The 27,642-nt window shown below is 46.8% G+C and overlaps 2 protein-coding genes across 3 annotated transcripts in view; both read right to left on the bottom strand.

Moving 5' to 3' along the window:
* Nucleotides 1–278: 278 nt before the first annotated feature.
* LOC148513668 (uncharacterized) lies at nt 279–6,289 on the bottom strand. Its single transcript, XM_088481549.1, has 3 exons — nt 6,227–6,289; nt 4,916–5,038; nt 279–2,842 (listed from the first exon to the last, which is right to left on the bottom strand). The coding sequence occupies exons 1-3, from the start codon at nt 6,273–6,275 to the stop codon at nt 2,643–2,645; spliced, it is 372 nt and encodes a 123-aa protein (XP_088337675.1). The 5' UTR covers nt 6,276–6,289; the 3' UTR covers nt 279–2,642.
* Nucleotides 6,290–11,177: 4,888 nt separating this feature from the next.
* The window catches only part of LOC148513667 (CCN family member 3-like), a 35,783-nt gene continuing 19,318 nt past the window's right edge, over nt 11,178–27,642 (bottom strand). The window contains exons 1-6 of one of the 2 annotated variants that reach the window (XM_088481499.1): nt 22,200–22,286; nt 21,882–22,086; nt 18,375–18,545; nt 15,523–15,681; nt 11,900–12,099; nt 11,178–11,752 (exon numbers count right to left, since the gene is read on the bottom strand). In XM_088481499.1, coding sequence (XP_088337625.1) covers nt 11,408–11,752; nt 11,900–12,099; nt 15,523–15,681; nt 18,375–18,545; nt 21,882–22,086; nt 22,200–22,265 — 1,146 coding nt within the window. In that variant the 5' untranslated portion in view covers nt 22,266–22,286 and the 3' untranslated portion in view covers nt 11,178–11,407. Of the gene's footprint in view, nt 11,753–11,899; nt 12,100–15,522; nt 15,682–18,374; nt 18,546–21,881; nt 22,087–22,199; nt 22,287–27,642 lie in introns of those variants that run through there. The other variant, XM_088481500.1, reaches the window with a different exon arrangement.

The raw sequence follows: 27,642 nt of genomic DNA, 5'->3' as shown, positions 1-27,642 counted from the left end.
CCAGCATTTTAACACCTCTCTATTATTGACCTTTTGAGCATATATTCGCGAATGTTAAAATGTGCCTATTCATTGAGGAGTAACGTGTATATTCGGTGTATATCAGCAGCTCTGGCTGAAAATAGCAGTGACTGCTACTCTATATCCCCCCTGTGGGCTGGAGGTAACCCTGTTATCTCAAAGAGAGAACGTTTATAAGATTTTTTTATTTTATTTTTTTCTTCTCATTATATAAACTCTGCATAGAAGTTGTATATTTAATATGCTGAGGAAATCATTATGAAAATTCACATTTGTATTAAAAAGAAAACCTAAAACCAAAAAAACGTTTGCTTCTTTATGTATACGTTGCTGGGAAGCGTGGTTTCCGGGAAAGATCTTGCAGTGCAGCTAGCGGGAGGGCTGGAACTTAGGACATCAAGGCTCAGATTTATCAATGAGCGATTTTCTTGTTATCACTCATTACTCAACTCAAATGGTGCTCAAACCAATCAGCTCCTAACTGGCATTTCTCAAGCACCTGACAGTTAGGAGCTGATTGCTTGGAGCACCATTTAAGATTTGTAACGAGTGATACAGTAACAAGAATATCACTCGTTGATAAATCGGGTCCCAAATCACTACTTGTCTTGCAGAAGACGAGGAGAGTTTTTAGGCCTGACACTGTGCAGGGTCAGAGCAAATGACCTTCAATAGAAGTGGGAAGGTGAAGGGGTGTCAGTTCAGCATTTGGTTTCCATGCTGCAGTGTAATTCCGACCATTGTGAAATGTGGTTATGTTTGTACAAAATAAATGCATGAGGAGTGCAATATACAGTACGCAGATTAACTTGTAATAATTGCAAATATAACAATACATGAGAAGCATTTGGGAAATGTGCAGTTACGTACATTAGACATGAAGTTTTGCTTTATAAAACACACTGCCGAGGAACTGCCACCTGCTGGAAGAAATGAGTATTGCGGTATAGGCCAGTCAATTTATTAATGCACAACTTTTTTTTTTTTTTTTTTCTCTTAAATACTGTAGGCTTCTCCATTCTTTACTATCGCTGACAATGACCCATTGATGTATAAGACAAAGATGTCTATTTTTGCAGAAGATGGGACATTTCGTCCTTTAATAGTTAGGCCTTGCTTTCCTTGTTGGTATCCAGCTTGGGTTTTTACATTTTATTTTATATTTTTTATATAGGGTAGGAGTGGGCAATAAGCGGCCTCCCAGCTATTGTAGAACTACACATCCCAGCATGCCTTGCTACAGTTTTGCTATTTAGCAATGCTAAAAACTGTTGCAAGGTATACTGGGATTTGCCTACTCCTGCTCTAGGGCCTGATTCATCAGTGGACAGAATTGCAGAGCTGCATGCAAGCAGCTTTAAAATTCCATTCTGTTAATGCAGTAGGAGGCGCCATCCTTGGCCGGCTGGGTGACCATGGGGTCTCGCAGGCCGACCATAGCAGATGAGTGAAAGAAGCCAGTAAATCGTTAGCCGATAGAGATCCTGGCCTTTTCCCTCCTCCCATCAACTGTGACGCGCCTCCATTTTGTGAAACTGAGGCCATCGCCCCCCCCTCCTACGCGCATACAATCATGCAGTACCCGTTCTGTACTGCTGAATGAGAGTCTAGTCCCTTCTTTTTTTTATTTTTTATTATTTTGGCTGTTAATTAACAAAAATACCCTTCATTTTTATGCTTTTTTAATCAAGCAGAACCTGCAATCCTCTAAGCATGTGATTGGTTGCCAGTTGCCCCATTTTTCTCTATACACTGACCAAAAAAAAAAAAAAAAATATATATATATATATATATATGTGTGTGTATGTTGGTGACGTAGAGCTGTATTGCATATAGGGGGACGGGTATGGCAGACCCTCCAACATGACCCGTTCCATTAGGTGCAAAATGCTCTGCTCCTGTCCTGGACTTACCTTCTTAAGGCCATATCCGATTAGCTGTGGTAAATTACCACGGATAATTCGCTCGCTCGGGGCTATCCAATTAGCCCCGTAGTCGGCCTGATAACGGCACTTATCAGGTTTTTTTTTTTCGGGGCCTGATGTGTCCCGTAAAATAATCCACAATAAGTGCCGTTTTTCCTCCCCAAAAAAAGACGAGAACACATAGGGCTGCGAGCTTATCGCAGCTCCTACTGTATGTGTTAACGGGTGAACTATCCTATTAATTTGCCTGAATTAATAAGATAGGGAGAAAGAAATTTCTGCGAAAATCGGGGATTATCGGCAAAAAATCCCCGTTTTTCGCCGATCATGGGGATCAATTAGAGTTCGTGGCTAATTGGATATGGCCCTTAATTTATGATTGCAGACACCTGTGTTGAAACAACACCTTTCTCATCAATTACCTAGTTCAACACAGCAATCATTAATTAGGTGGGAACCTCGGGAGCAGAGCATTGTGTACCTGGCGGAAGGGGTCATGTTGGAGGGTAGAGTAGGGATTAACCTGTTTGGTGCCTACACGCGTCTTAGACAAGCCGCACAGGGGTTTAGTTAGTATCCTATACACAGATAATGCGCTAAACATGCTGGCTTATTTGTGTAATATGACTTGTGTGGCTCTGGCCCTGGTTTCCCAACACACTGCAGCCTGAGTACAACAGCGGACCGATTCCTCCATTATAGGAGCAGGAACAGCAGAAGGGGTAGCAGGGCGAAGCTCAGAGGCGTTCTGGCCGCAGTGGCAGAGTTGCAGAGGTCTGTGTCGCAGCAGGTGTTGTGATATGTGACGTTGATGCCCAGTGCGTTTTTCTCCCCGCTGATGCCACACAGAGACTTGACGGCGCAGCTCATCTCATGCAAGACAAACGGGAAGTTCTCTGTGGGAGAAAGACACCGTTACTGTGTGCAGACCCCTGCTTCCTGTATTACTATCTCTAGTACTCATTGTGCCTGGCACCTAATGGATCCATTCATATTACAGGCAGATTTCAGTAACTTGTGAGGCTGAGCTATAAAAATGAGTTAGAAGCCGATTGGTTGCTATAGGCAACCTCTCCCCTTTCTCTCCGAGATTTGATAACTTTCCCCTAAGGCTTATACACACTAGACGATAAACTGAGCGATATACACGATAACGATATCATTCAAGATCGTCCAGTGTGTATGAACAATATAGTTAACGATGCGCGCTCCCGCGGATCGTTAACGATCTCTTTCATTGCCTGAACTTGCAGGCCAATCTGACTATATCGTCCGATTCTACAAATTCGGGGATGCGGCAGCATGACGTCGCTGAACGATATATCGGTCAGCGTGTATGCTGAAATTACAGCCCGGGAGTTAAAGGCCAAACACTAGATGATATCGCTCATGGGGCATATCGTGCGTATGAGCCTTTAGTCAGGTAGACTAAAAAAAAATATATATATATATATATTATATATATATACACACACACACACTGGGGCGCTTAGTAAGGTTAATTAGAAAAAAGATCTTTCATTAAATATATTCAAAATATATGACCTAATTGGGTCTAATATGCACTAAACACTACAATCTGGCATAAAGGTTCTTAGCATGTGGTAAAAACAAACAAATAAAAGAATACAATTGTAACATATACACAAGATGCAATATTCAACTTGTATATAAGGAATAAATAGACAAATAAGCACAAGAGATTTTGTTAAACCTGTTGGTATGTATAGTCCAAAGAAGTGCTGTATTTAGCTAGAATAGTTTGTCATATTAATTGACGTCTGTTTAAAATCTTATGGTGATTATAGCACAAATTATGGAAGATCTTACCCACTGGATGATGTGAGTAATTGCTTGTGGTACTCACAGCAAAGTGGAGTTGGTATTGGTAATTGCCACAGCAATTACACAAAGTACACAACCTCCTCCTTTTCTCCCGGGAGGGACCAGCTGAAATCGGTGCAGTGTGCGGATATACAGTGACTACCACAACCAATTAGTCAGGTAGCATGAGGTTCCCCAACTTCAAGTTTCTGGGAATGGTGACTGACAATGCTCCCACTCCGCCCTCCAAACCGCAGCATGGGGGGGATTTGTGAGCGTAATTTCTGCACATGCACAGAACGGGCCACGCGCAGACCCCTAACTGAATCATTCCCTATATTCCCTACCACACGTACAGCACACACTACAGTGACACTTTGTCAGAAGCCAGCGAAGCTACCAGTATGCCTGTGGCGTGTGGGAGGAAACTCACATACAGCAGATGCGGGGACAGACTATAAACTCCACATATACAACGGGGTGGTCTGTATCGAGCCCATAATCCCTGTGCTGTGAGGGAGCAGTGCTAACCACTGTGCCGCCCATAAACAGTAGCACCCATACTCTGCTACACTACGTAAATCAAATGGTCCATTACACTCCCGTCGGCTTTGTCACACTCCAGGTCTCTGGACACTAGTGTCAGTAGTTACCGTATAGGTTACGCCAGTGGTTCCCAAACATGGTCCTCAAGGCACCCTAACAGTCCAGGTTTTAAGGATATCCATGGCAGAGTGCAGATGGTTAATCAAAATGACTGGGGTACTATTTAATTCACCTGTGCTCAATTATTATCCTTAAAACCTGGAATGTTAGAGTGCCTTGAAGGACAGAGTTTGGGAACCTCTGGGTTACACTATAATTTGATGCTCCACCTATGCGCAGCTTACTGGTATTATCAAAGTCCTATAGAGATATCATTATAACTATTGCTCCTGACATACAAACAGTCCTTGGAGTGTGAGAAAACCAACGGGAGTGAGTCCATGAAGGCAAATCGCAGCTTGATGAGAGGATGCTGACTATATAAAACAATTTTTCTATTTTCTTTTCCTACTATTTTATGTTTTTAATGTATACAGTGGTTAGGTCTAATATAGAAGTGATGTAATGCATAAAGTGACCACCAGGGGTCAGGCACTTACTTGTTCTCCCAGTGGCTGTAGAGTAGAGACACCGCTCATTGGGAGGGCATTTGACAGGGAACTTTATACAGTCCATTGGAGAGAGGGTTGGAAAGAGGCAGGTGTAACACTTCAGACAGTGCCCTACAGGGTTAGACACAGCATTACATCCCAGCAGTCCATCTGATCTAAGTGGCTAAGGCATATCTATTATACATTTAGATTTACATGGATTACTGCATAGTGAGGAGTAGTAGCACAGCTGGAGATACTGTATAAGCCAGGTCTGTTTTTGCATAAGGAGGACCACACGCAGATGTTGTGCTACACACAATGAAGTCTGACATGCGGTGGTTAACAGTCATTTGCAGGCAATGGAGAACACCCCCTCTGGGGTCAACTTGTGAATGCAACAAAATGGAGCAGTTACCATTCCTGGCCGCAAATATTCATGTGTATGGCAGGGGCATTCAATACGGGGCGCTCTAGCTGCTGTGGGACTACACACCCCAGCATGCTATTACGGCATGCTAAAACTGTGGCAGGGCAGGCTGGGATTTGCAGTTCCACAGTAGCTGGGAGGCAGCATGTTGAATACCCCTGCCATAGACTGTCAGGTTTATCCTGGGTGTTATCTGACAGTGTATGCCCAGCTTTACAGGGGAATGCTGCGTCTGAACAGCCAATTGTCTGGCAGATCGGGCCAATACACAGTGTGTGGCCATAAGTGACATGAAACTATGACTTTTCTATAAGGGTTAACGTATCAAACAGGCTACAGTATAATCAATCTATTAAACCAGCGACATTCAGTTTTCTAATTTGTAATAACAAAGTAATGAGAATCTGGTTGCTATGGGTTACAGCACAAAACGTGGGCTGCTATGGGTTACAGCACAAAATGTGGGTTGCTATGGGTTACAGCAGAACTGCTCACCTTATGCTATCGTATTTAAAGCGCCCCATAGAATCACATACAGCTATGTCTTCGCCCCCTACAGCTACATTTAGGTAGAATATTAGGTGTCCTACAATACATCTGCTTAGGTTAAGAGCCCTAGTTATCCCAAACTGATTTCTTTGGATATCAATTGTAAACTGGAGTAGGGATGACTGGAAGAAGCTGAAATAATTATGGTACAATACACTCTTTATATGTCCGATGTCCCTATAATATACTGTATATGACCTACCTACTGTATAGTCATCCTTTGCCATAAGGTAACCAGCAGCCAATCTCTATATAGTACCATCAGCTCTGCTTGGCGCCTCTATAAAATATGTGCCTCATTAATCTCTCTAGAAGGTGCACACAGGTTCCTTATTACTTACCGCTCTGTACTAAAAACGCCAGGGACGTTACCACGATGAAGAACTTCATGTTTGACGACCTGTTCACTGCTCTCTCTCTTTTCTGTGCCCTTTGTGTCTCTCTTATATCTACTAATCTCTCCATAATTACTGACCTTCTCCTCCTAATTATCTATAATTCAATTTATTTTCATCTATTCAGCATGTACATTTATTATATACTGGTGTCTCTCCACAGCCCTGGGACATACTAACTTATCTTGTCCACCCATTTTTCTGTCTATATTTCCATGACCATAGTGGGGGGACATGTGGAAGAGTTGGGGTACACTGGCAGATATGGCTATTGCATTTTTTCTATATGGAGCAGTCCACGCGTTCTGGCGTTTATTAGTGTCATACCATCCGTATTGGCGAACAGTGAGTCACGTGGCACACGTACACAAGGCCTGTTTAATTGGTTACATGCAATCTGGACATTGATTAAGTACACAATTCTTATATGTTTGTGAAATATTCCTAATAACCTGGTAGGAAGTAGAGTGCGGTGAGAGGGATGATTGCGACTTTGTTCGGCCAATGCAAGCGTAGTGCAAAACACTGGAAGGGATAGGGTGCGGTGACGGAAATTAGCAGTATGTTCTTATGCAGGACAAACAAGTGTAAGTATTGGGAAAAGGAGGATTAGTCATGGCTGTTACGTCAAATGTTATGCTTTTTTTTAATTAATAATCTCCACATCTACGTTATGAGCTCAAGTATCCTAATACCCCATCTGCTAGACTGTTTTATTTTTGTAACATGTTCTCATTGCTTAAATAATTTGTAAAATGTAACAAAACCTTCCAAAGAGAAAATGTGGAGAAGTTACCCGTAGCAACTAGAGATGTGCGTGGACCACAGTGTTTTGGTTCTAATTCATCATCATGTTTTGGCAAGACCACCCTCAAGAGTTTTAGTTTTCTTTACAAATTGATTAAAAACAGCTAAAATCATGTAACTTGGACCTCCGTTTTAGAGATATGCATTGTTGAACGCTAGTGGTTAAATCAAAAATGAATGAGGTATTAAGTCACATGGATATCCTTAAAACCTGGACTGCTAGCAGGGTCTATTTATAATGGATGCAGGGTGGCTCCTGAGTCCAGGGGGGGGGGCCCACACCGCACACCATGCACCCATATTTAGTTTATACTTACCTTTCCGGAGTCTTCAGAGTGCTGCTCTGCAGCGGAGAGCAGCAAAAATCACAGGGAAAATGGCGGTGGCCATTTTCCCGGTGACATGAAAAGGTGTCCCCGGGAATAAGGTGTGGCCGCCATTTTCCCAGAGACCCGTGCATGTGCAGTAGATTCTGGCATTAAGCCAGAATTTACTGGGCTCAGTGCACTGTCAGAGAGGAGGGGGGCCTAACAGAGACTGCACACGGGCCCCCTCCTCTCTTAAAACGCCCATCTGCTAGGGTGCCTTGAAGACCGAGTTTGGGAACCTCTGTCCTATAGTATTATTAACATCAATAACATTCATTTCCAGTCATTTCTGATCACCTCACAGCACCTGAAATCACGAGGGAGGGTCTTACACGCAATCCAAAATACGCCAGACCCGCTTTTTAGATCCCAGTTCTGAACTTGTGAGAAGAACCGAGCCGGGAATCACTTTTACTCGGAAGCCCAAAATTCGGATGTGTTCAGTTTTCCTGAACCGCTCATCTCTAGTATCAACCAATTAGCTTCCATACTTAGCACCTTCTATAAAATGACATTTAGGAGCTGACTGGTTGCTATGGGCAACTTCTCCACTTTTTCTCTTTAGAAGGTTTGATGCAAATTTTCTCGAAAATTGTGAATGAAAGAAGAACAAAATCCCAAGCGTTTCTGTAAGAAATTATTTGCACGCCCTGTATTTGCATGTTGGAGCTATTCCTGGCTATAATGTATAGAATGCTGCTAGAGGGATGTTAATATTCATCTTGAAAGGAGAATCTGATTCAGAACAGAATTCTCTACAACTCTACTTGCCAGCAAATTATTAGTAGAAACAGTGAAAGAGGATAAGGCAGAAATTAAGGTGTAACGCACTGTAAGTTACTGAGTTAAGTTGCAATAAGATGTCTCCTTGCACTGTAATGTTTCCCCAGTGACTCACAATAACCGCTTGTGAATTTCCTCGTGATTATCACAAGATGTAGAGCTGGGACCTCCCAAGTGTAGGAGGAAGGGGGAACGTGCAGGGGTGTTTCTCAGACACTGACCCTTTGTTTGCTCTTCTGTGTCTTGCCCAATTCACTTCTTCTACCAAACTAAACATCATGTTATAATGTCCATTCCTGGCGCTGTCCCATGCTCACTGCTGCCCCCTGTCTTTACTTGCCCAATGTGACCCATGCCACCATTATCACCATGTACACTTGTAGCTCATCCCCAATCCCCCTCCACCCATGTCATCTTCATTTAATTATATGCACAAATGAATAGAATGAAACAGAACACAGGAAACATGTGACAGTGTTTTATTATTTAGTTCTAAATTGAACAAACTCGAAGCACTCACGCGCCTCAATATTCAGAGAGAAATCAGAATAAATATAACGAGAGCTACAAAGCTGCCCATAGCTAGAATTTAAAGTTAGTTTCCTGGGAATTAATATGCACAAGCTGAAGCCGCTTCTGATGTTCCTGCTAAATTAATAGACTGTGTTCTCATGCTGGTTAAGCCCACAAAATGGCTGCTCCCATTAGGTATAGGTCATCAGTGTGCTCCAACAAAATGGCTGCTTCCACTGGGTATAGGTCACGAGTGTGCTTTAAAGGCTTGTCTGAAAAAGCTTGTGAATTTCTTTCCATGAATGAACCCCTGAACAGGTGCATGTGGTGATATTAGACATCTAATAGGGGTGCTACAAATCATGACACATTTCTGCACATTTTATAATACAATTCCTATTTGTTTACTGAATTTAACAGGTTGTAAATCACTAAATTCTGTGGGGAGGTATCGAATACGAGTCCTGCAAGGAAATGTAGGAGAAAATGCCTAAAGCAAGAATATATACACACTGTTATCTGTGCAATAGGGAATGTTTGAAAGCCAATTTCTTCGCAGGAGGTGTTAGTAAGTACTGCCAATAAATCATAATTGGGCATTACAATGTGCAGAAATATGTACATTTTAGAATGTTTATTTCTTTTCACTTAGGGATTCAGGGGTCTATTCATTATGTTAATTTTCGGGGCCCGAGCGTACCCCGATAATTAACATTTTTAGTCGCGGCAAGTGCCGAAGCAATTCAGCGCAGAGACAGCTAATCCAAAATCAGCTGTGTCCCCAAAGCGCTTCACTAAGGACTGCCAAGTCTGACTCGGCAGTGCTAGTGCGCCTGTTTGAACTAGAGCTCACGCAGACGCACAAAGCCCGGCGTCCGATGGAAAGGGGTGGAGGGATGCAGAATGATCCCTCTTTTCAACCCGGGGCTCCTTCCCATAGGAGTGGGGTGAGGTCCGAATGCGGAAGCAAATGCCATCTGAAGATGGCGAATGCTCCCGCGGTCCAGCTCCGAAAATATTGTATTTTTTGGAGCTTGATTAATTTCTGTCCCCATACTAGTGTATGGGGGCAGCGGGCCACATCGGGAGAGAAACCTTTTTTGATGAATGGCCTGGACACTTTAATGAATAGACCCCTCAGTGAAACATGCAAATACACCAGGGGTGCACAATTTTTGCATACAAGTGTGTATGTGTGCGTATGTATAGAAGCGTATACCACACTGCCACTTATGGTCCAGCTTTAAATGCCTACACCTGGACAGTAAAGGTTGTCAGCACAATAACACGTACTGTAATTAGAAGCAGCAGCGCCACCTATAGAGTATGAAAACATACAGCAGCGCCTAGGGCTAAATTTATTATGCGGCGCTTTAGTAAAATGGCAATTATATTCCATACAAAACTAAGATGTATCAAACCAAAGAGAGAGATGAAGTTGAGAGAGATAAAGTACCAACCAATCAGCTCCTATCATTTAACAAACACAGAGGGAGATATCAAAGCTTAGAGACAGATAAAGTGTAGAGAAATAAAGGACCAACCAAACAGCTCCTAACTGTAATTTTTCAAATTCAACCCGTAACATGACATGAAGCTGGTCCTTTATTTCTCTCCACTTTATCTCTTCTCAAGCTTTGATACATCTCACGCAGGTGTGTTTTGTATCCTATTCAATATAATTGCCACTCTAAATCCGAAACTGCCCAACATGCGCCAGTTGCGAAAATATTGCACCTATAAGAAAAGCAAATGCAGTTTTCGGGGGGTCTGACCGCATTTCTCATATGCATAAAGCCTCAGAGTGCGATACATGCCGGGTCTTTGATGCGGTGGCCAATAGAAGCTTATAGGCTTCTCATCGTGTCTCCTCTGCGCAGCGCATGCGCAGAAGGACGCCAGAGAGACTTCTGGGTCTTAGACCCGGAAGTTCCTCACTTGCAAAGGACAGCGCTTACCGAGAGAGCTGTCCTTTGCGTTTTCCTTCATGCATCCCGGCGTAATTAACGCTGGCATGCATGCAAAGTGTGGCGGGAATGCATCGCATCCCTTTTTAAAGCTGCTACTACTTACCAATAGTTTAATTTCTATTTGTAATTCTGTTTCTCTTATGTCCACTTGTGATCCACTGTCCCAAGCTGGCCACACATCTAAAGATTATGGGGTCTATTTACTAAGCAGTGTTAGGAGACAGAGTGAAAAGTGATAAGGTGCCAGCCAATCAGCTCCTAACTGTCATCTCACAGGCTGTGTTTGAAAAATGACAGTTGGGAGCTGATTGGCTGACACCTTATCACTTTCTTATCACTTTTCACTCTGTCTCCTAGCACTGCTTAGTAAATAGACCCCCATATCTGTCCAACCAGCCAACTAGTTGATTTGTTGGAATGAAAATCTGGTAAGGTATGGGAGTAACTGATGATCAGCAATTTGCTCCTATATGCCAGAAAACAGATGACAATGGTCGGTCAGACAAGTTTGTTAAATGTTTGATCCAAACAATTTGTTCAAACAACAGTTTTTGTCCATTTTCCGGCGTTTGGGAGCAAATTGCTGATTGTCATTTGCTTTCATCACTTACCAGATTTTCATTCCAACCAATCAACTAGTTGGCTGGTTGGACAGATCATCTTTAGATGTGTGGCCAGCTTGTCTCTCAGTTGGCCAACTCTACTGCCTGGCTGTCTCTACCCTCCACTTCATTTGTGTTCCCTCCCCCTGACTGCAGTACACTCTCTGCCCTCCTTTTGTGCCCATTCCTTTTCTTTCCACCACACTGACACCTCACCACCCACATTACTTTGCGGGTGATCTGTCGGTGGGCACACTGAAATGACAAATGCCGCGTCTCGCTCTGTGTAGGCGTGCAGAAGCGCCCATCTGAGCAGTGGCCGCAGAATCTGGGAGAGTGAGGGCGATGGGACCGACAGTCTCGGAAACGGAGATGCAGTGGCTGCGACCAGCGAGTGACACGGCTGCAGACATTGGAGGACTTCAGGACCTGCCAGAAAGACAAGAGAAAGATAGAGGTATACTGTGTAATATATTGCTGGAAGACAACACAGTGTACTTTGTACATATTCATGTGCTTATTGCATGTACTCTGCATGTGAGCCTTTGTCCCACGCTTGATGCCCCCTCTACTTACCGTGTAGTTGGCGCTGGCATATTGCCCCTTGCAGGGTCTGATCATGCACAGTCTCCTCTGAACTTTAGGGATACAACTTTCTTTGTCATAAGTTATCTGCACTGAGTTCCCAAATCCACATGAACGTGAGCACGGGGTCCAATCAGTGTCTGTTTTACAAAGGGCTGCGTCTGTCGCTGACACATAATCCTCTTCTGTATCTGTGGAGCATAATGATATTGTTGTGTCCTTCCCTCTGTATCTCTACTGCAAGCCTAACAACTGTCCATCACTGCACTGCACTCCTAGCACACACAGCCAATCACTGCACCAACATTGCACACAGACACCCCCATCATTGCACTGCACACACAGCCAATCACTGCACCAACATTGCACACAGACACCCCCATCACTGCACTGCACTCCTAGCACACACAGCCAATCACTGCACCCACATTGCACACAGACACTCCCATCACTGCACTGCACTCCTAGCACACACAGCCAATCACTGCACCAACATTGTACACAGTCAGCCCCATCACTGCACTGCACTCCTAGAGCACACAGCCAATCACTGCACCCACATTGCACACAGACACTCCCATCACTGCACTGCACTCCTAGCACACACAGCCAATCACTGCACCCACTGTGTACACACACTCCCATCACTGCACTGCACTCCTAGCACACACAGCCAATCACTGCACCCACATTGCACACAGACACTCCCATCACTGCACTGCACTCCTAGCACACACAGCCAATCACTGCACCCACTGTGTACACAGACAGCCCCATCACTGCACTGCACTCCTAGAGCACACAGCCAATCACTGCACCCACATTGCACACAGACAGCCCCATCACTGCACTGCACTCCTAGCACACACAGCCAATCACTGCACCCACTGTGTACACAGGCAGCCCCATCACTGCACTGCACTCCTAGCACACACAGCCAATCACTGCACCCACATTGTACACAGGCAGCCCCATCACTGCACTCCTAGCGCACACAGCCAATGACTGCACCCACTGTGTACACAGACAGCCCCATCACTGCACTGCACTCCTAGCGCACACAGCCAATCACTGCACCCACTGTGTACACAGGCAGCCCCATCACTGCACTGCACTCCTAGCACACACAGCCAATCACTGCACCCCAGACACCCCCATCACTGCACTCCTAGCACACACAGCCAATCACTGCACCCACTGTGTACACAGACACCCCCATCACTGCACACACAGCCAATCACTGCACCAACATTGCACACAGACACCCCCATCACTGCACTGCACACACAGCCAATCACTGCACCAACATTGCACACAGACACCCCCATCATTGCACTGCACACACAGCCAATCACTGCACCAACATTGCACACAGACACTCCCATCACTGCACTGCACTCCTAGCACACACAGCCAATCACTGCACCCACATTGTACACAGGCAGCCCCATCACTGCACTCCTAGCGCACACAGCAAATGACTGCACCCACTGTGTACACAGACAGCCCCATCACTGCACTGCACTCCTAGCGCACACAGCCAATGACTGCACCCACTGTGTACAGACAGCCCCATCACTGCACTGCACTCCTAGCACACACAGCCAATCACTGCACCCACTGTGTACACAGACAGCCCCATCACTGCACTCCTAGCACACACAGCCAATCACTGCACCCACTGTGTACACAGACACCCCATCACTGCACTGCACTCCTAGCACACACAGCCAATCACTGCACCCACATTGCACACAGACAGCCCCATCACTGCACTGCACTCCTAGCACACACAGCCAATCACTGCACCAACATTGCACACAGACACCCCCATCACTGCACTGCACACACAGCCAATCACTGCACCAACATTGCACACAGACACCCCCATCACTGCACTGCACACACAGCCAATCACTGCACCAACATTGCACACAGACACTCCCATCACTGCACTGCACTCCTAGCACACACAGCCAATCACTGCACCCACATTGTACACAGGCAGCCCCATCACTGCACTGCACTCCTAGCACACACAGCCAATCACTGCACCAACATTGTACACAGACACCCCCATCACTGCACTGCACTCCTAGAACACACAGCCAATCACTGCACCCACTGTGTACACAGACAGCCCCATCACTGCACTTCTAACACACAAAGCCAATCACTGCACCAACATTGCACACAGACAGCCCCATCACTGCACTGCACTCCTAGCACACACAGCCAATCACTGCACCCACATTGTACACAGACAGCCCCATCACTGCACTGCACTCCTAGCACACACAGCCAATCACTGCACCCACTGTGTCCACAGACAGCCCCATCACTGCACTGCACTCCTAGCACACACAGCCAATCACTGCACCCACTGTGTCCACAGACAGCCCCATCACTGCACTGCACTCCTAGCACACACAGCCAATCACTGCACCCACTGTGTCCACAGACAGCCCCATCACTGTACTGCACTGCACTCCTAGCACACACAGCCAATCACTGCACCCACTGTGTCCACAGACAGCCCCATCACTGCACTGCACTCCTAGCACACACAGCCAATCACTGCACCCACATTGCACACAGACACCCCCATCACTGCACTCCTAGCACACACAGCCAATCACTGCACCCACTGTGTACACAGACACCCCATCACTGCACTGCACTCCTAGCACACACAGCCAATCACTGCACCCACATTGCACACAGACAGCCCCATCACTGCACTGCACTCCTAGCACACACAGCCAATCACTGCACCAACATTGTACACAGACACCCCCATCACTGCACTGCACTCCTAGAACACACAGCCAATCACTGCACCCACTGTGTCCACAGACAGCTCATCACTGTACTGCACTGCACTCCTAGCACACACAGCCAATCACTGCACCCACTGTGTCCACAGACAGCCCCATCACTGCACTGCACTCCTAGCACACACAGCCAATCACTGTGTCCACAGACAGCCCCATCACTGCACCGCACTGCACTCCTAGCACCCACAGCCAATCACTGCACCCACATTGTACACAGACAGCCCCATCACTGCACTGCACTCCTAGCACACACAGCCAATCACTGCACCCACTGTGTACACAGACAGCCCCATCACTGCACTTCTAACACACACAGCCAATCACTGCACCCACTGTGTACAGACGCCTCCATGCAGCATACATACCCTGGTTTGCAGTACACACACATGGTAATGCAGCACACATGCCTTCAAAATGCACACACCCTGGTTTGCAATAGACACCCTGTAATGCAGCATACATGGCCTGTAATTCAGCACACACACCCTGTAATGGAGCTCACATCTCCACTATATCAGCACACTTCCTCGGACCCAAAACACCTGTCATTTATAACACAACCTTGGGCAGACAGCCACTCATGTTGCCATCAGTAGGGTAGAGAGGCCATTTTCTTGTAGCCTAAATTCGCCCTATTCCTCTCCTCAGTGTCTCTGCACATACTTAAATATTGACCAAAAAAAGGGCATTAGATGATGATTTCTTGCAATTGTGGATCTGATGCAAAATGTGCCACAGATATGGTTCCCCCATCCACCCCTGCAGCTCCCTCATTACCTGAGTCAGGGGCTTCTCTGCTGATCCTGATTTTAGCCCCCGCAGTGATAGACGTCTCTGGAGCAGTGGTCTTACTATCGCCTGCTCGGTGTATCTTCCCTTCCTGATCCCGGCTGGACTTCTCGCTGCACCTCCACTGCTTGCAGCACTCACCTGGGACTGAAGATGGGACAGTATTGGGATACACACTGACATATGGACAAACTCATTCACCAGCCTTTTAGTTACTACTGGGCAGATGGAGAACAAACATGAGCAACCCCACAGCCAGTATCACTGTTACAGTATCACAAAGCCCAATCTCGCAAGATGGTGGGGTCTGGTGCCCGGGACCACTGCAGTTAATCATTATACTGTACCCCTCCTGCAAAGTCCTCGTAAGGACCCCGTTACTCTGCCAAAAACAACTCACGATTAAAATGAATCTATTTAAGATATAATATATAACTCTGGGTCAGTGGCTGAACTAGAGAGTGGTGGGCCCAGGTGCAAGAATATGCTTTGGGCCCCCCCCACCCCACCCATTCCTGGCACCCCAACATTTTTTCACCACCCCTCACCCCTCCCCAGTAACTACAGTGTCTGTCCTGCTGTCCAGCCTTGTTTTCTCACCACCCCTCACTGCCCCCCCGAGTCAGTAAATTCAGTCTGTCCAGCCCGAGTGTGTCAGCCTGGTTCTCCCCCCAAGCCCCAGTGTGTCAGCCTCATTCTCCCTCCATCCCCAGCATGTCCCTGCCTCGTTCTTCCCGCCAGCGTGTGTCCCAACCCCAGCGTGTCAGCGTCTTTTCCCCCCAGCGCCAGTATGTGTGTCAGCCTCTTTCCCCCCAGCCCCAGTGTGTGTGTCAGCCTCTTTCCCCCCCAGCGTGTGTCAACCTCTTTCACCCCCAGCCCCAGCGTGTCAGCCTCTTTCACCCCCAGCCCCAGCATGTCAGCCTCTTTCCCCCCCAGCCCCAGCACGTATCAGCCTCTTTCCCCCCCAGCCCCAGCGTGTGTCAGCCTCTTTCCCCCCCAGCCCCAGTGTGTCAGCCTCTTTCCCCCCCAGCGTGTGTCAGCCTCTTTCCCCCCCAGCCCCAGTGTGTGTCAGCCTCTTTCCCCCCCCAGCGTGTATCAGCCTTCCCCCCCCCCCAGCCCCAGCATGTCTAAGCCTTTTCCCCCCCAGCATGTCTAAGCCTTTTTCCCCCCAGCCCCAGTGTGTGTGTCAGCCTCTTCAACCCCCCCCCCCACAGCCCCAGTCAGCCCCTCCCCCCCTCCATACCACCGCCACTTACCTTATTTCTTCCTCTTCTGCTCCTCTCAATCCGCGGCTCCTCTCGATCTTCTTACTCCAGCAGCACGGCCCCTTGTTATGACACGGCGCACGTGACGTCATGCGCACCGTGTCATAACAAGGGGCCGGGCTGCTGGAGCAAGGGGCCGGGCCGCGGTGGGTGTCTCTCATGTTGGAGCCGGAGCGGTCAAAGCGGGCCCGCTCCAGCTCCAACCATTTAGGTAATGGGGACCAGGTCGGCAGGCAGCGGCGCTGTCGGATGCAGGCGGCCATGGGCCCCTGCACCACAGCGGGCCCCGGTGCAAGGCACCGGCTGCACCGTCGCTAGTTCCGCCCCTGGGTAGAGCACAAGCCAGTTAATGATGAAACATTGTTACAATCTTAGGTAAGACTTAAGGCCCCCATACACGGCACGATATACGCGTCCCGCGGGGTCGTACATCGCATACCCAGATCTTCCTGCAAAACAGTCTGATCTGGGATGCGATGTACGATCCCCTTCAGATGAAGGAGGGGGGAGCTGGCATATTGTGCGGTCTGCGGGGAACGCACCATTGCCGACGGTGACAGCACGATCCGTTTGCCGACGGATCGGCAGTCGCCCTACACGGTGCATCGTACCGTGTATGGACACCTTACGAGAAATGCTCTGTACGGATTGATGGATTCACAAATGGGCCCATTAGATAACTAACATGCTATGCTTCGTCATTTAAGCTTTTTGAACTATATCACAACCACACCAGTTTTATTTTTTTGCCTTCTGTTACCATATACTGTATAAATGCATTCTTCACACAGTTTCAGGCCTAGAGGTTAGAAATCTTAACACTGCCCCACAAAAATGGCAAAAAATAAAAATATGAAATAAATAAACCTCACAACTACTGTACGTCACAATTACAAATAGTGTATGTTACGGGGGGAGGGGGGGACTGACACTCTGGGTCTCATTCAGAGCCGCTCGTTCGTTCTGAGCGATGTTCGCACATCTGCGCATGCGTACGTATTTTAATACGCATGCGCGAACCAGTCAGTGTGGCCGAAAATCGTGTGCTCGTTAAATAGCGAATGCCTGCTATTTTGAGTGACAGGATGAGGCGTATGTGGGTGGTAACAGGGGAAGGTGCTTGAAAACGGGGAGTGGAGATCAGAACGCAGGCGTGCCTAAAGGTCAAAACGGGCGTTTTATGGGTGTGCATAATTAATACAGCAGCGTCATTGACCACGTCACTTGGTTATTTTATAGTCAGAACTGCTCGCAAGATTGCGGTAGGAAAACCAACCACAAGAATAGCGAGCAGTTCAGACGCCGTTCGATGTACTCGATTAATCTAATAAATAGCGGACATGACGTATGATGCGAGCGGCCAGGGGGCGTATTTTTCAAAAAAACGACCGCATGTTTTGTTCGCTCGTTCAGACATGGAGGCGTCAACAGACCGCAAAGAGCGAACGGTTCATTTAAATAGCCACCCCCTTTTTCTGAACGAGCGAGCGCAAATAGCGTCAGGCTCTGAGTCAGACCCTCTGGCCTATGTAATATTCAGTACGTGTCTGTAATGTATATGGTACATCACCTCACCGGTCACTTCCTTGCAGTGGGGGAGGAGAGGCTCCTGGGATTTGGGACACAGAGGCATACAGTCCATAATCCCATTCTCACACTTGCAGTAACGGTCACATGCCATACGGAACTCTTGTCCATGCTGAATTTTGCTACCATTATGGAAGCAGGATCCGGGTTCCTGGAGGACTGTGGGAGAGAGAAAAAAAATGTAAGAGAAAGGTAACTGAGATAATTGTGCAAATGTATTGGAGCAGTGACGCCGCGGTTAGACCTCTCAGAGTCCCTGAAGAAATAGATAACAGTTTGGGGATCTATTCTCCATAATCTATATTCAATAGAGCTGGCCATACGAGGCCTGGTTCCAAGGCGAACGCAACGCATTCATGTCTGCGTCTTTTGCTGCGTTTCGTCTGCGACGTTATGCTAATGCAGCTGCAAAGCCCTTCCCTGGTGTAAATCTGTGCGTGTGAATGTGCAAGGACTGAGACACCCACTTTCTGCATCCGTAGATACCGCTTAGTGCGACTCAAATTCAGGCCCATGGTGAGCAGGGAGATTTATCAAAGCTTGGAGAGAGATAAAGTACCAGTACCAATCTAACACTAACATGCCAGTTAGCTGCTGATTGTTTGGTACTTTGGGACCCATTTATCAAAGGGAATTTGAGGTAAATTTCCCCAAAAACACCTGTTTTCGGGGGTTTACCTCAAATACTAAGTATCCCCCGGATGTATGAAGGAGGGATCGCAGCAGCTATCTCCGATACCTGCTGCGAACCCTCCATTGCCGCTGACAGCCGCCTCCCTCATAGGTTTCTATGGGGGATGCAATGCTGCCAAATGTATCAATATCCGTAATGCTAAGCATTCCCGATAGTGGCACCAGCAGCTAACGCCATCTGAAGATAGCGTTAGCCGCTGTAGCCTATGGGGACTTACCGCATGTCAGCCGGCGGAGGGATCTCCCAGATCCCTCCGCCGGCAATGGGCGCCGCTCATGTGCAGTCCGAAGGACTGTGCATGCGCAGCAGCCTCCGGCCACATCGCAGGAACGATCTCCTTTCGGAGCCTGTCACCCTGCATGTGCCGGATCATACATGCAATGCGATCATGGGCGGTACTGCATGCCCTGATCGCATTGCAAAATGCGATCATTAATAAATGGGCCCCTATATCTCTCTCCAAGATTTGATACATCTCCCCCCATAATATTCATTATACTGCAGTTAAGCAATTCATTAGGAACTAGTGATGTTGCACTTTGGGACTTATTTGGGGCTTAATGTAAAATAGTGCCTTTATGCATGAATGCAAATATGGGCGTCTTGTGATACAGAGGGGTAAATTTACTAAAGTGAGAGTTTTTAGAAGAGTAGATGTTGCCCATAGCAACCAATAATATTCTAGCTATTATCTTCTAGAAGGTGCTAGTTAAATGTTAAGTAGAATCTGATTGGTTGCTATGGGCAACAGCTCCACTTCTAAAAACTCTCACTTTAGTAAATGTACCCCAGAATGTACAAGTTTACCTCTAGCTTATAGATAGATACATGTCATGATTAACTTAGAAACTTGCTATAGAGAGTGCAGAGGTACAAAAGGCTTATCTTACAGATACATCCAAGATAATATTGGGCACATGTTCCACACCCTTATTTTACTGACGTTACATGTGAACGTCCTGACTGCTTCTGCCAGCTAATATAAGATAGGCTGAACTCTAAATATACAGGCGCAAGCTTCGCGGGCGCACAGTGCAGCAAACTTTACACAAGTCGCACCTTCATGTGGAGTAAATTAACTTGCGCCCAACCCTACATCAGCCCCTGTGGTGTGAAATTACAGGCTGCCGTCTCATGTATATTGTTCCTGGGCCCTGATTCAGCACAGGACAGAATTGCCAAGCTGCACTCAGGCTATAGATATATGATGTATGCACGCAGGCTATAGATATACAATGTATGCACTCATACAATGTATGTACTCAAGCTATAGATATATGATGTATGCACGCAGGCAGCTTTACAATTCCGTCCTTGCTATTTGGGCAATGCAGCAGGTGGCGTCATGCCTCCTGCAAGCATTACTTATCCGAGCCGCGTCCAAGGACGCAGCATTGTATGATATGCGATAACTTCGGCCGGCTAAGTGACCCATGCGTTCATGCAATCTGGCTGCCGCAGATGAGAGAAAGAGGCCGACGAAGATCCTGGGTTCTTCCCCCCCCCCCACCAAACGGCGGTGAAACGTCTCCGTTTTGGGGAATGGAGGTCGTCGTCTCCCGCCCACAAACTGCAGCAAACTGTCAATCACTGACAGTCCACTCTAGCTCTGTGTGAAAACACGCAGGACCCGTACTGCACATGCGCAGTATGGATCCTGCGTAGATTCCCGGCCATCGGGAATCTGCGTTCAGCAGTGCACTAGTTAGGCCCTCTGTCCACAACATAGCAGCCTCCACTGTTATCCCCCAGTATTTTCCATCGTATTTTGTCCTGCAAACCTCATTCATCTGCCTCTTGTGATCAGGGATGGACACTGAAATGTCGCTTTCTCTACCATGGTAATATCAGCCTTACAATAGCACCACCTGGTGGTTACATCATCATGAGATTGAGAAAACGTTAGCTGATATCAAGAATGAACATCCCAACACAGGTATCCCAACAGTCATCATTAGTATCTGCACCACATCGTCTTCATGCTAGGTGCAAGGGATCCATCAGAAACAGTATAATAACATACAGTAGCAATCTATATACAGTATATAAAACCTGACTCATTGACCCATCAACGCCCGCCCCAACCCCCCAGACCTAGAAACATGAAAATCGGGGAGTATATTCTTTCCATGACATAGGTGCCCACTAAGAAGGGATTATTTGAAATTCAACTCTTAAGGGGCGAAAAGGGCTAAAATGTTTCCTCCCCCTGTGCAATGTCCTGCCTGATCGTCTCATACTGGCTGCAGCACAGTTCAATATTCAAACACTAACTTTCACCCCAAGTGCTGCCACACATCACTGGCAGTTGGTGTGGCTTCCCTATTTGAATAGTGAGGGAAGGGAATGTGTTACTACAGAGGTGAGAGAGGAAAATGTGGTACAACAGCAGTGATAGGGGAATGTGTTACCACACAGGTGAGGGAGTGGAATGTGTTACTACACAGGTGGGGGAGAGGAATGTGTTACTACACAGGTGAGGGAGGGGTGTGTCAAATGTGTTACTAAGGGATGAGGGAAAGGAATGTGTTGCAATGCAGGCGAGGAATATGTTACTCCAGAGGTGAGGGAGGGGAATAGGTTACAACAGGTGTAAGTCAGGGTAATGTGTTACAACAGGTGTGAGGATGAGACTGTATTGCTACACAGGTGAGGGAGGGGAACTCATTTACTTTCCCTGATGTCTGAAATACATTGCTAAAATCTCTGAAATAACATAGAAACAAAATGTAATCTGAAGCCAAATGCAGGTGGAAACCCATTTAAGACCTTGGTAAAAACACAGGATTAAAATGACAAACCTTTGCACACTCCTTGTTGTCTCTCAGGGTCCCCCTGATAGTCGCAGCTCAGGTTCTTGGTGGGGTCACATGGTCTGAGGCCATCACACTGAGCACCAAGGTCCTGTATGCAGACTCTGCACCCACATCCACAAGGGTCCGGCACACTGGGTGTTCCAGGTGGGCATGGTTTGTTGTCAGGACATTTGCAAATCTGTGGACATGCCTGAAGGAGAGAAACAAGAACCCCACATTAGAGAGCAATGGAGAGGCGCATAGGACAGGTTGGTAACACACACTACCCAGAAAAGTAAAAAAAAAAAAAAAAAAGCTTCTTACCACCCTCTCTCCAATAGTACATGTCACAAATATTAAAATAAAACTGACTCCAGTATATGGTTCCATTTCGGGGAATTACAGCTCAAGTCCCAAAGTATTTCCCATAAGATGTAACCAATATATATAATGTGAGGGGGCATAATCTCATTTGGCAATGAGGTACTTGCGTCATGACATACAGAACTTTAGAGGTCAGAAATGAAGACTAAGGATGCCTGCTCTCTGAGATAGTGGTTAGAGTGGGAGGAAAGTGGTAATGATTAGATATTATTTTAGGAACTGTTGACAAACTATTGTTTTTGTGTCCCAGAAGTTCCAGAACTCTTTCTGATGACTTATATCCCTTTCAGACATAAACCCCAGCTTTAACTTGGCTCGGACCCTGGACACTGAAGACGAGTTGAAGCCGGGGTTTCAGTACTTACCCAAATTTCACACCTGGGTGATGGACCCGGGTCGTCACCATTTACACCAGGGGCGTATTTAGAGAGGGGGCCCGTTTTCTCTCACCATCATGGGCCCCCTCCTCTCTCTCCGGCGGCCGTGGCGTACTGACACATTCAGTAGACTCCGGGCACTAGTCTGTGCCCGGAGTCTACTGCGCATGCTCAGTACACCGGGAAAATGGTGCGGCGGCCATTTTCCTGGCGATTTCCCTACTGCACATTCAGCCACTTTCCAGGAGTTCTGTGTAGCGCCTCTCCAGCCGACGTGGGACATCGGAGAGGTAAGTATTGGTGCAGGGAGTGCGGTGTGGGCCCCCTGCACCTATTATAGATACGCCCCTGCTTCACACTAGATCTGGGTCTTCCATTTAATGGTGGACGCTTGAAAATTATGTAATCTGCAAGCACTACTGTCCAGCTAATCAAATCCTTTTAGGCATGACCCGGGTCATCAAGACCCGGGTCATGCCTTTCAGACATAAGCCAGAGCACTGACCCGGGTTGCAAGTCCAGGGAATAATCCTTGTCGATTGCAGAGTTACGGACCTGGGACTGTCAACCTGGGTCAGATACGGCAAATTGCCAGGTTTTTGCTTATGACTGAAAGGGGTAATAATAATGGTCTGAAAGCTGGTTTCCACAAAAGTACTGTACGAAACCTATTGAAGAAACAGAAAATATTCCCCTGCAGTATCTTCTTCTAGCCTATAGAGCAAGATACACATATAAACACTGTGAAGGCAGCCATTTTGGAAGCGTGAACCAATATCATAGGACTATAGCCTGTTTTTAATCTTATAGTAAGCGGTGCCTCATGAATATTAGTCATGCCACACCTCAGTGATGTCTTGACTCCTAGTGGCAGCATAGGTGGCATTCACAGGAATATTGGTCCCGTTTACAACATGGTTGCCTCCACACTTTAAAATGGTGACAAAGCTTTCTCCATTTTTAACACAAATATAGCTTTACTGTTGGCATGACACAGGACGAAGACTTTTGGAGGATGACCTGGTGTCAAGAAGGGCAGCAAAGAAGCCACTTCTGTCCAGGAAAAACTTCAGGGACAGACTGATTTTCTTCAAAAGGTACAAGGATTGGACTGCTGAGGACTGGGATCAAGTTATTTTCTCTGATGAATCCCCTTTCAGATTGTTTGCGGCATCTGGAAAAACGCTTGTCCGGAGAAGGAAAGATGAGCGCTACCGTCAGTCCTGTGTCATGCCAACAGTAAAGCATCCTGAGATCATTCATGTGTGGGGTTGCTTCTCAGCCAAGGGAGTGGACTCACTCACAATTTTGCCTAGGAACACAGCCATGAATAAAGAATGGTACCAAACCATCCTCCAAGAGCAACTTCTCCCAACCATCCAAGAACAGTTTGGTGACGAACAATGCCTTTTCCAGCAGGATGGAGCACCTTGCCATAAGGCAAAAGTGATAACTAAGTGGCTCGGGGAACAAAACATCGAAATTTTGGGTCCATGGCCAGGAAACATCCCAGACCTTAATCCCATTGAGAACTTGTGATCAATCCTCAAGAGGCGGGTGGACAAACAAAAACCCACAAATTCTGACAAACCCCAAGCATTGATTAGGCAAGAATGGGCAGCTATCAGTCAGTATGTGGCCCAGAAGTTGATTGACAGCATGCCAGGAGGCGAATTGCAGAGGTCTTGAAAAAGAAGGGTCAACACTGCAAATATTGACTCTTTGCATAAACTTAATGTAATTGTCAATAAAAGCCTTTGACACTTATGAAATGCTTGTAATTTTAATTCAGTATATCATAGTAACATCTGACAAAAAGCAGCAAACTTTGTGAAAACCAATACTTGTGTCATTCTCAAAACTTTTGGCCATGGCTGTAGATACAAAAACACTGCACGGCACCGTCTCTCTTGCACTGCTTGCAGGATATAAATCTCAGTATCTGTGTACAGTATGTACATTCTTAGTGCTGAATTTAATTTCTTAGTATCAGATTTTTTGTTCTGTGTTTATATACATCAGTATGGTCATCTGGCAACGGCACGGACGGCCGTGCCCCTAATGGCTGGCTATGTGCAGGGGCCTCTGCCCCAGCTACTGCGGGAGATATTATTGTACCATGACCACCCCGCCAAGCAATCTCTTGTGACCTACACATCCCCATTATGGCGCAAGGTTAGCTGACCGTGATGAGCCCTATCACTGCTAGCAGCATGACCTGTGCAATTATGAGGCTTTGGAGGTCTTTGTGCGACTCGTCTACCATGTGTCCATCAGTACAGTTACACACAGGACAGCTGTGTGACATAGCAGTGTTAGGGGACGGTGCTCAGGGTCTGTCGCAGGATTACCCCAAAGGGCTGTTGGTTACATCAGAGAGAGGTACAGAGGGGGAGATGTACTATAGCAACACTCATGGCACAGCTAATGCTCTTCCTGCTTTGCCCCTTATCAAATTAAACTATTTGACAACCCTGCCCAGTCAGTGTACAAAACAGGGGAGAGAGGCTCCGCACAAATGTGGGTTGTTTTAGTGTGTATGCCAGGACAGCTCTGGGTCCCAGTCCAGAATGATCAGACATGGTACTAAGGCACAAGTCATGTAATGCAACAAGCTGAATAATAACAGATCCTGAGCATTACAACTTCAGTGCAGCCTCCTAATGATGTACAGTATGTGCCCCAGACGACGGAAATTCTCATTTCATACACTCATCTGTTTTATAATAATAATTCCTCTAGTTTATTTCTGTGAAACCACACAGGATGAGACATCAGAAATTAACCGCTAACCTCCCTTTTCTAAAGTTCATGGGAAAACTGTTATTTGCAGATATATCACAGTCCTATGTTCAAATATATTTATGTATACAGTATATATATATATATATATATATACAGTATATATATATATATATATATATTAGGGGTGAGCGGGTTCGGATTTCTGAAATCCGAACCCCCCCGAGCCCCCCCGATCCGAGTCCGATCCGAGTCAGGCTCGACTTTTCCCGCCTGACTCGGATCTGACATCGAGGCAAAACGTCATCATCCCGCCTTCCGAGTCTCGCGGGTTTTGGATCCTATATAAGGTACCCGCGTCGGCGCCATTTTCTCACTCGGCTGTGGACAGTGAAGAGGGAGGGTGGGAGTTAGTGCTGTGTAGTGTAGTGTAGTGTAGTGCTGCTGTTGTCCACTACTTCAAAGTCCATAGGGGCTGGCTGTGTTGTGCTGTGCTGCTGTTGTTAATAGGGGCTGTGTCCACTACTTCAAAGTCCATAGGGGCTGGCTGGACTGTGTTGTGCAGTCAGTTCCAAAGTCCTGTGCAGTGTCCCAGTCCTAAAGGGGTGCTGTAGTGTTGTCCAGGGGGTGCTCTGTCCATCAGGGGTGCTCCCCCCAAGTGCTAAAAAAATAATATATTTTCTGTGTTTGTGAATTGTGTGCGCAGTAGCCGCACGTGCATCAACAAAGTAGTGCCAAGCGTGCGCCTGTGTCATAAGTAAAGGGCCGGCTGGCTTGACCGTTAAGGGTGCTGTAACCCCCGAAAGTACACTCCAGTCCAAACCAAAAAAAAAATTATTTTCTGTGTTTGTGAATTGTGTGCGCAGTAGCCGCACGTGCATCAACAAAGTAGTGCCAAGCGTGCGCCTGTGTCATAAGTAAAGGGCCGGCTGGCTTGACCGTTAAGGGTGCTGTAACCCCCGAAAGTACACTCCAGTCCAAACCAAAAAAAAAATTATTTTCTGTGTTTGTGAATTGTGTGCGCAGTAGCCGCACGTGCATCAACAAAGTAGTGCCAAGCGTGCGCCTGTGTCATAAGTAAAGGGCCGGCTGGCTTGACCGTTAAAGGGTGCTGTAACCCCCGAAAGTACACTCCAGTCCAAACCAAAAAAAAATTATTTTCTGTGTTTGTTAATTGTGTGCGCAGTAGCCGCACGTGCATCAACAAAGTAGTGCCAAGCGTGCGCCTGTGTCATAAGTAAAGGGCCGGCTGGCTTGACCGTTAAGGGTGCTGTAACCCCCGAAAGTACACTCCAGTCCAAACCTAAAAAAAAATTATTTTCTGTGTTTGTGAATTGTGTGCGCAGTAGCCGCACGTGCATCAACAAAGTAGTGCCAAGCGTGCGCCTGTGTCATAAGTAAAGGGCCGGCTGGCTTGACCGTTAAGGGTGCTGTAACCCCCGAAAGTACACTCCAGTCCAAACCTAAAAAAAAATTATTTTCTGTGTTTGTGAATTGTGTGCGCAGTAGCCGCACGTGCATCAACAAAGTAGTGCCAAGCGTGCGCCTGTGTCATAAGTAAAGGGCCGGCTGGCTTGACCGTTAAAGGGTGCTGTAACCCCCGAAAGTACACTCCAGTCCAAACCAAAAAAAAATTATTTTCTGTGTTTGTTAATTGTGTGCGCAGTAGCCGCACGTGCATCAACAAAGTAGTGCCAAGCGTGCGCCTGTGTCATAAGTAAAGGGCCGGCTGGCTTGACCGTTAAGGGTGCTGTAACCCCCGAAAGTACACTCCAGTCCAAACCTAAAAAAAAATTATTTTCTGTGTTTGTGAATTGTGTGCGCAGTAGCCGCACGTGCATCAACAAAGTAGTGCCAAGAGTGCCCCTGTGTCATAAGTAAAGGGCCGGCTGGCTTGACCGTTAAAGGGTGCTGTAACCCCCGAAAGTACACTCCAGTCCAAACCAAAAAAAAATTATTTTCTGTGTTTGTGAATTGTGTGCGCAGTAGCCGCACGTGCATCAACAAAGTAGTGCCAAGCGTGCGCCTGTGTCATAAGTAAAGGGCCGGCTGGCTTGACCGTTAAAGGGTGCTGTAACCCCCGAAAGTACACTCCAGTCCAAACCTAAAAAAAAATTATTTTCTGTGTTTGTGAATTGTGTGCGCAGTAGCCGCACGTGCATCAACAAAGTAGTGCCAAGAGTGCGCCTGTGTCATAAGTAAAGGGCCGGCTGGCTTGACCGTTAAAGGGTGCTGTAACCCCCGAAAGTACACTCCAGTCCAAA

Source organism: Taudactylus pleione, unplaced genomic scaffold (assembly GCF_031769625.1).
Source record: "Taudactylus pleione unplaced genomic scaffold, aTauple2 ptg000274l, whole genome shotgun sequence".
Lineage (NCBI taxonomy): Eukaryota > Metazoa > Chordata > Amphibia > Anura > Myobatrachidae > Taudactylus > Taudactylus pleione.
The sequence above is the reverse complement of the archived record's forward strand: the minus strand, read 5'-3'. Positions and strand labels throughout refer to the sequence as shown.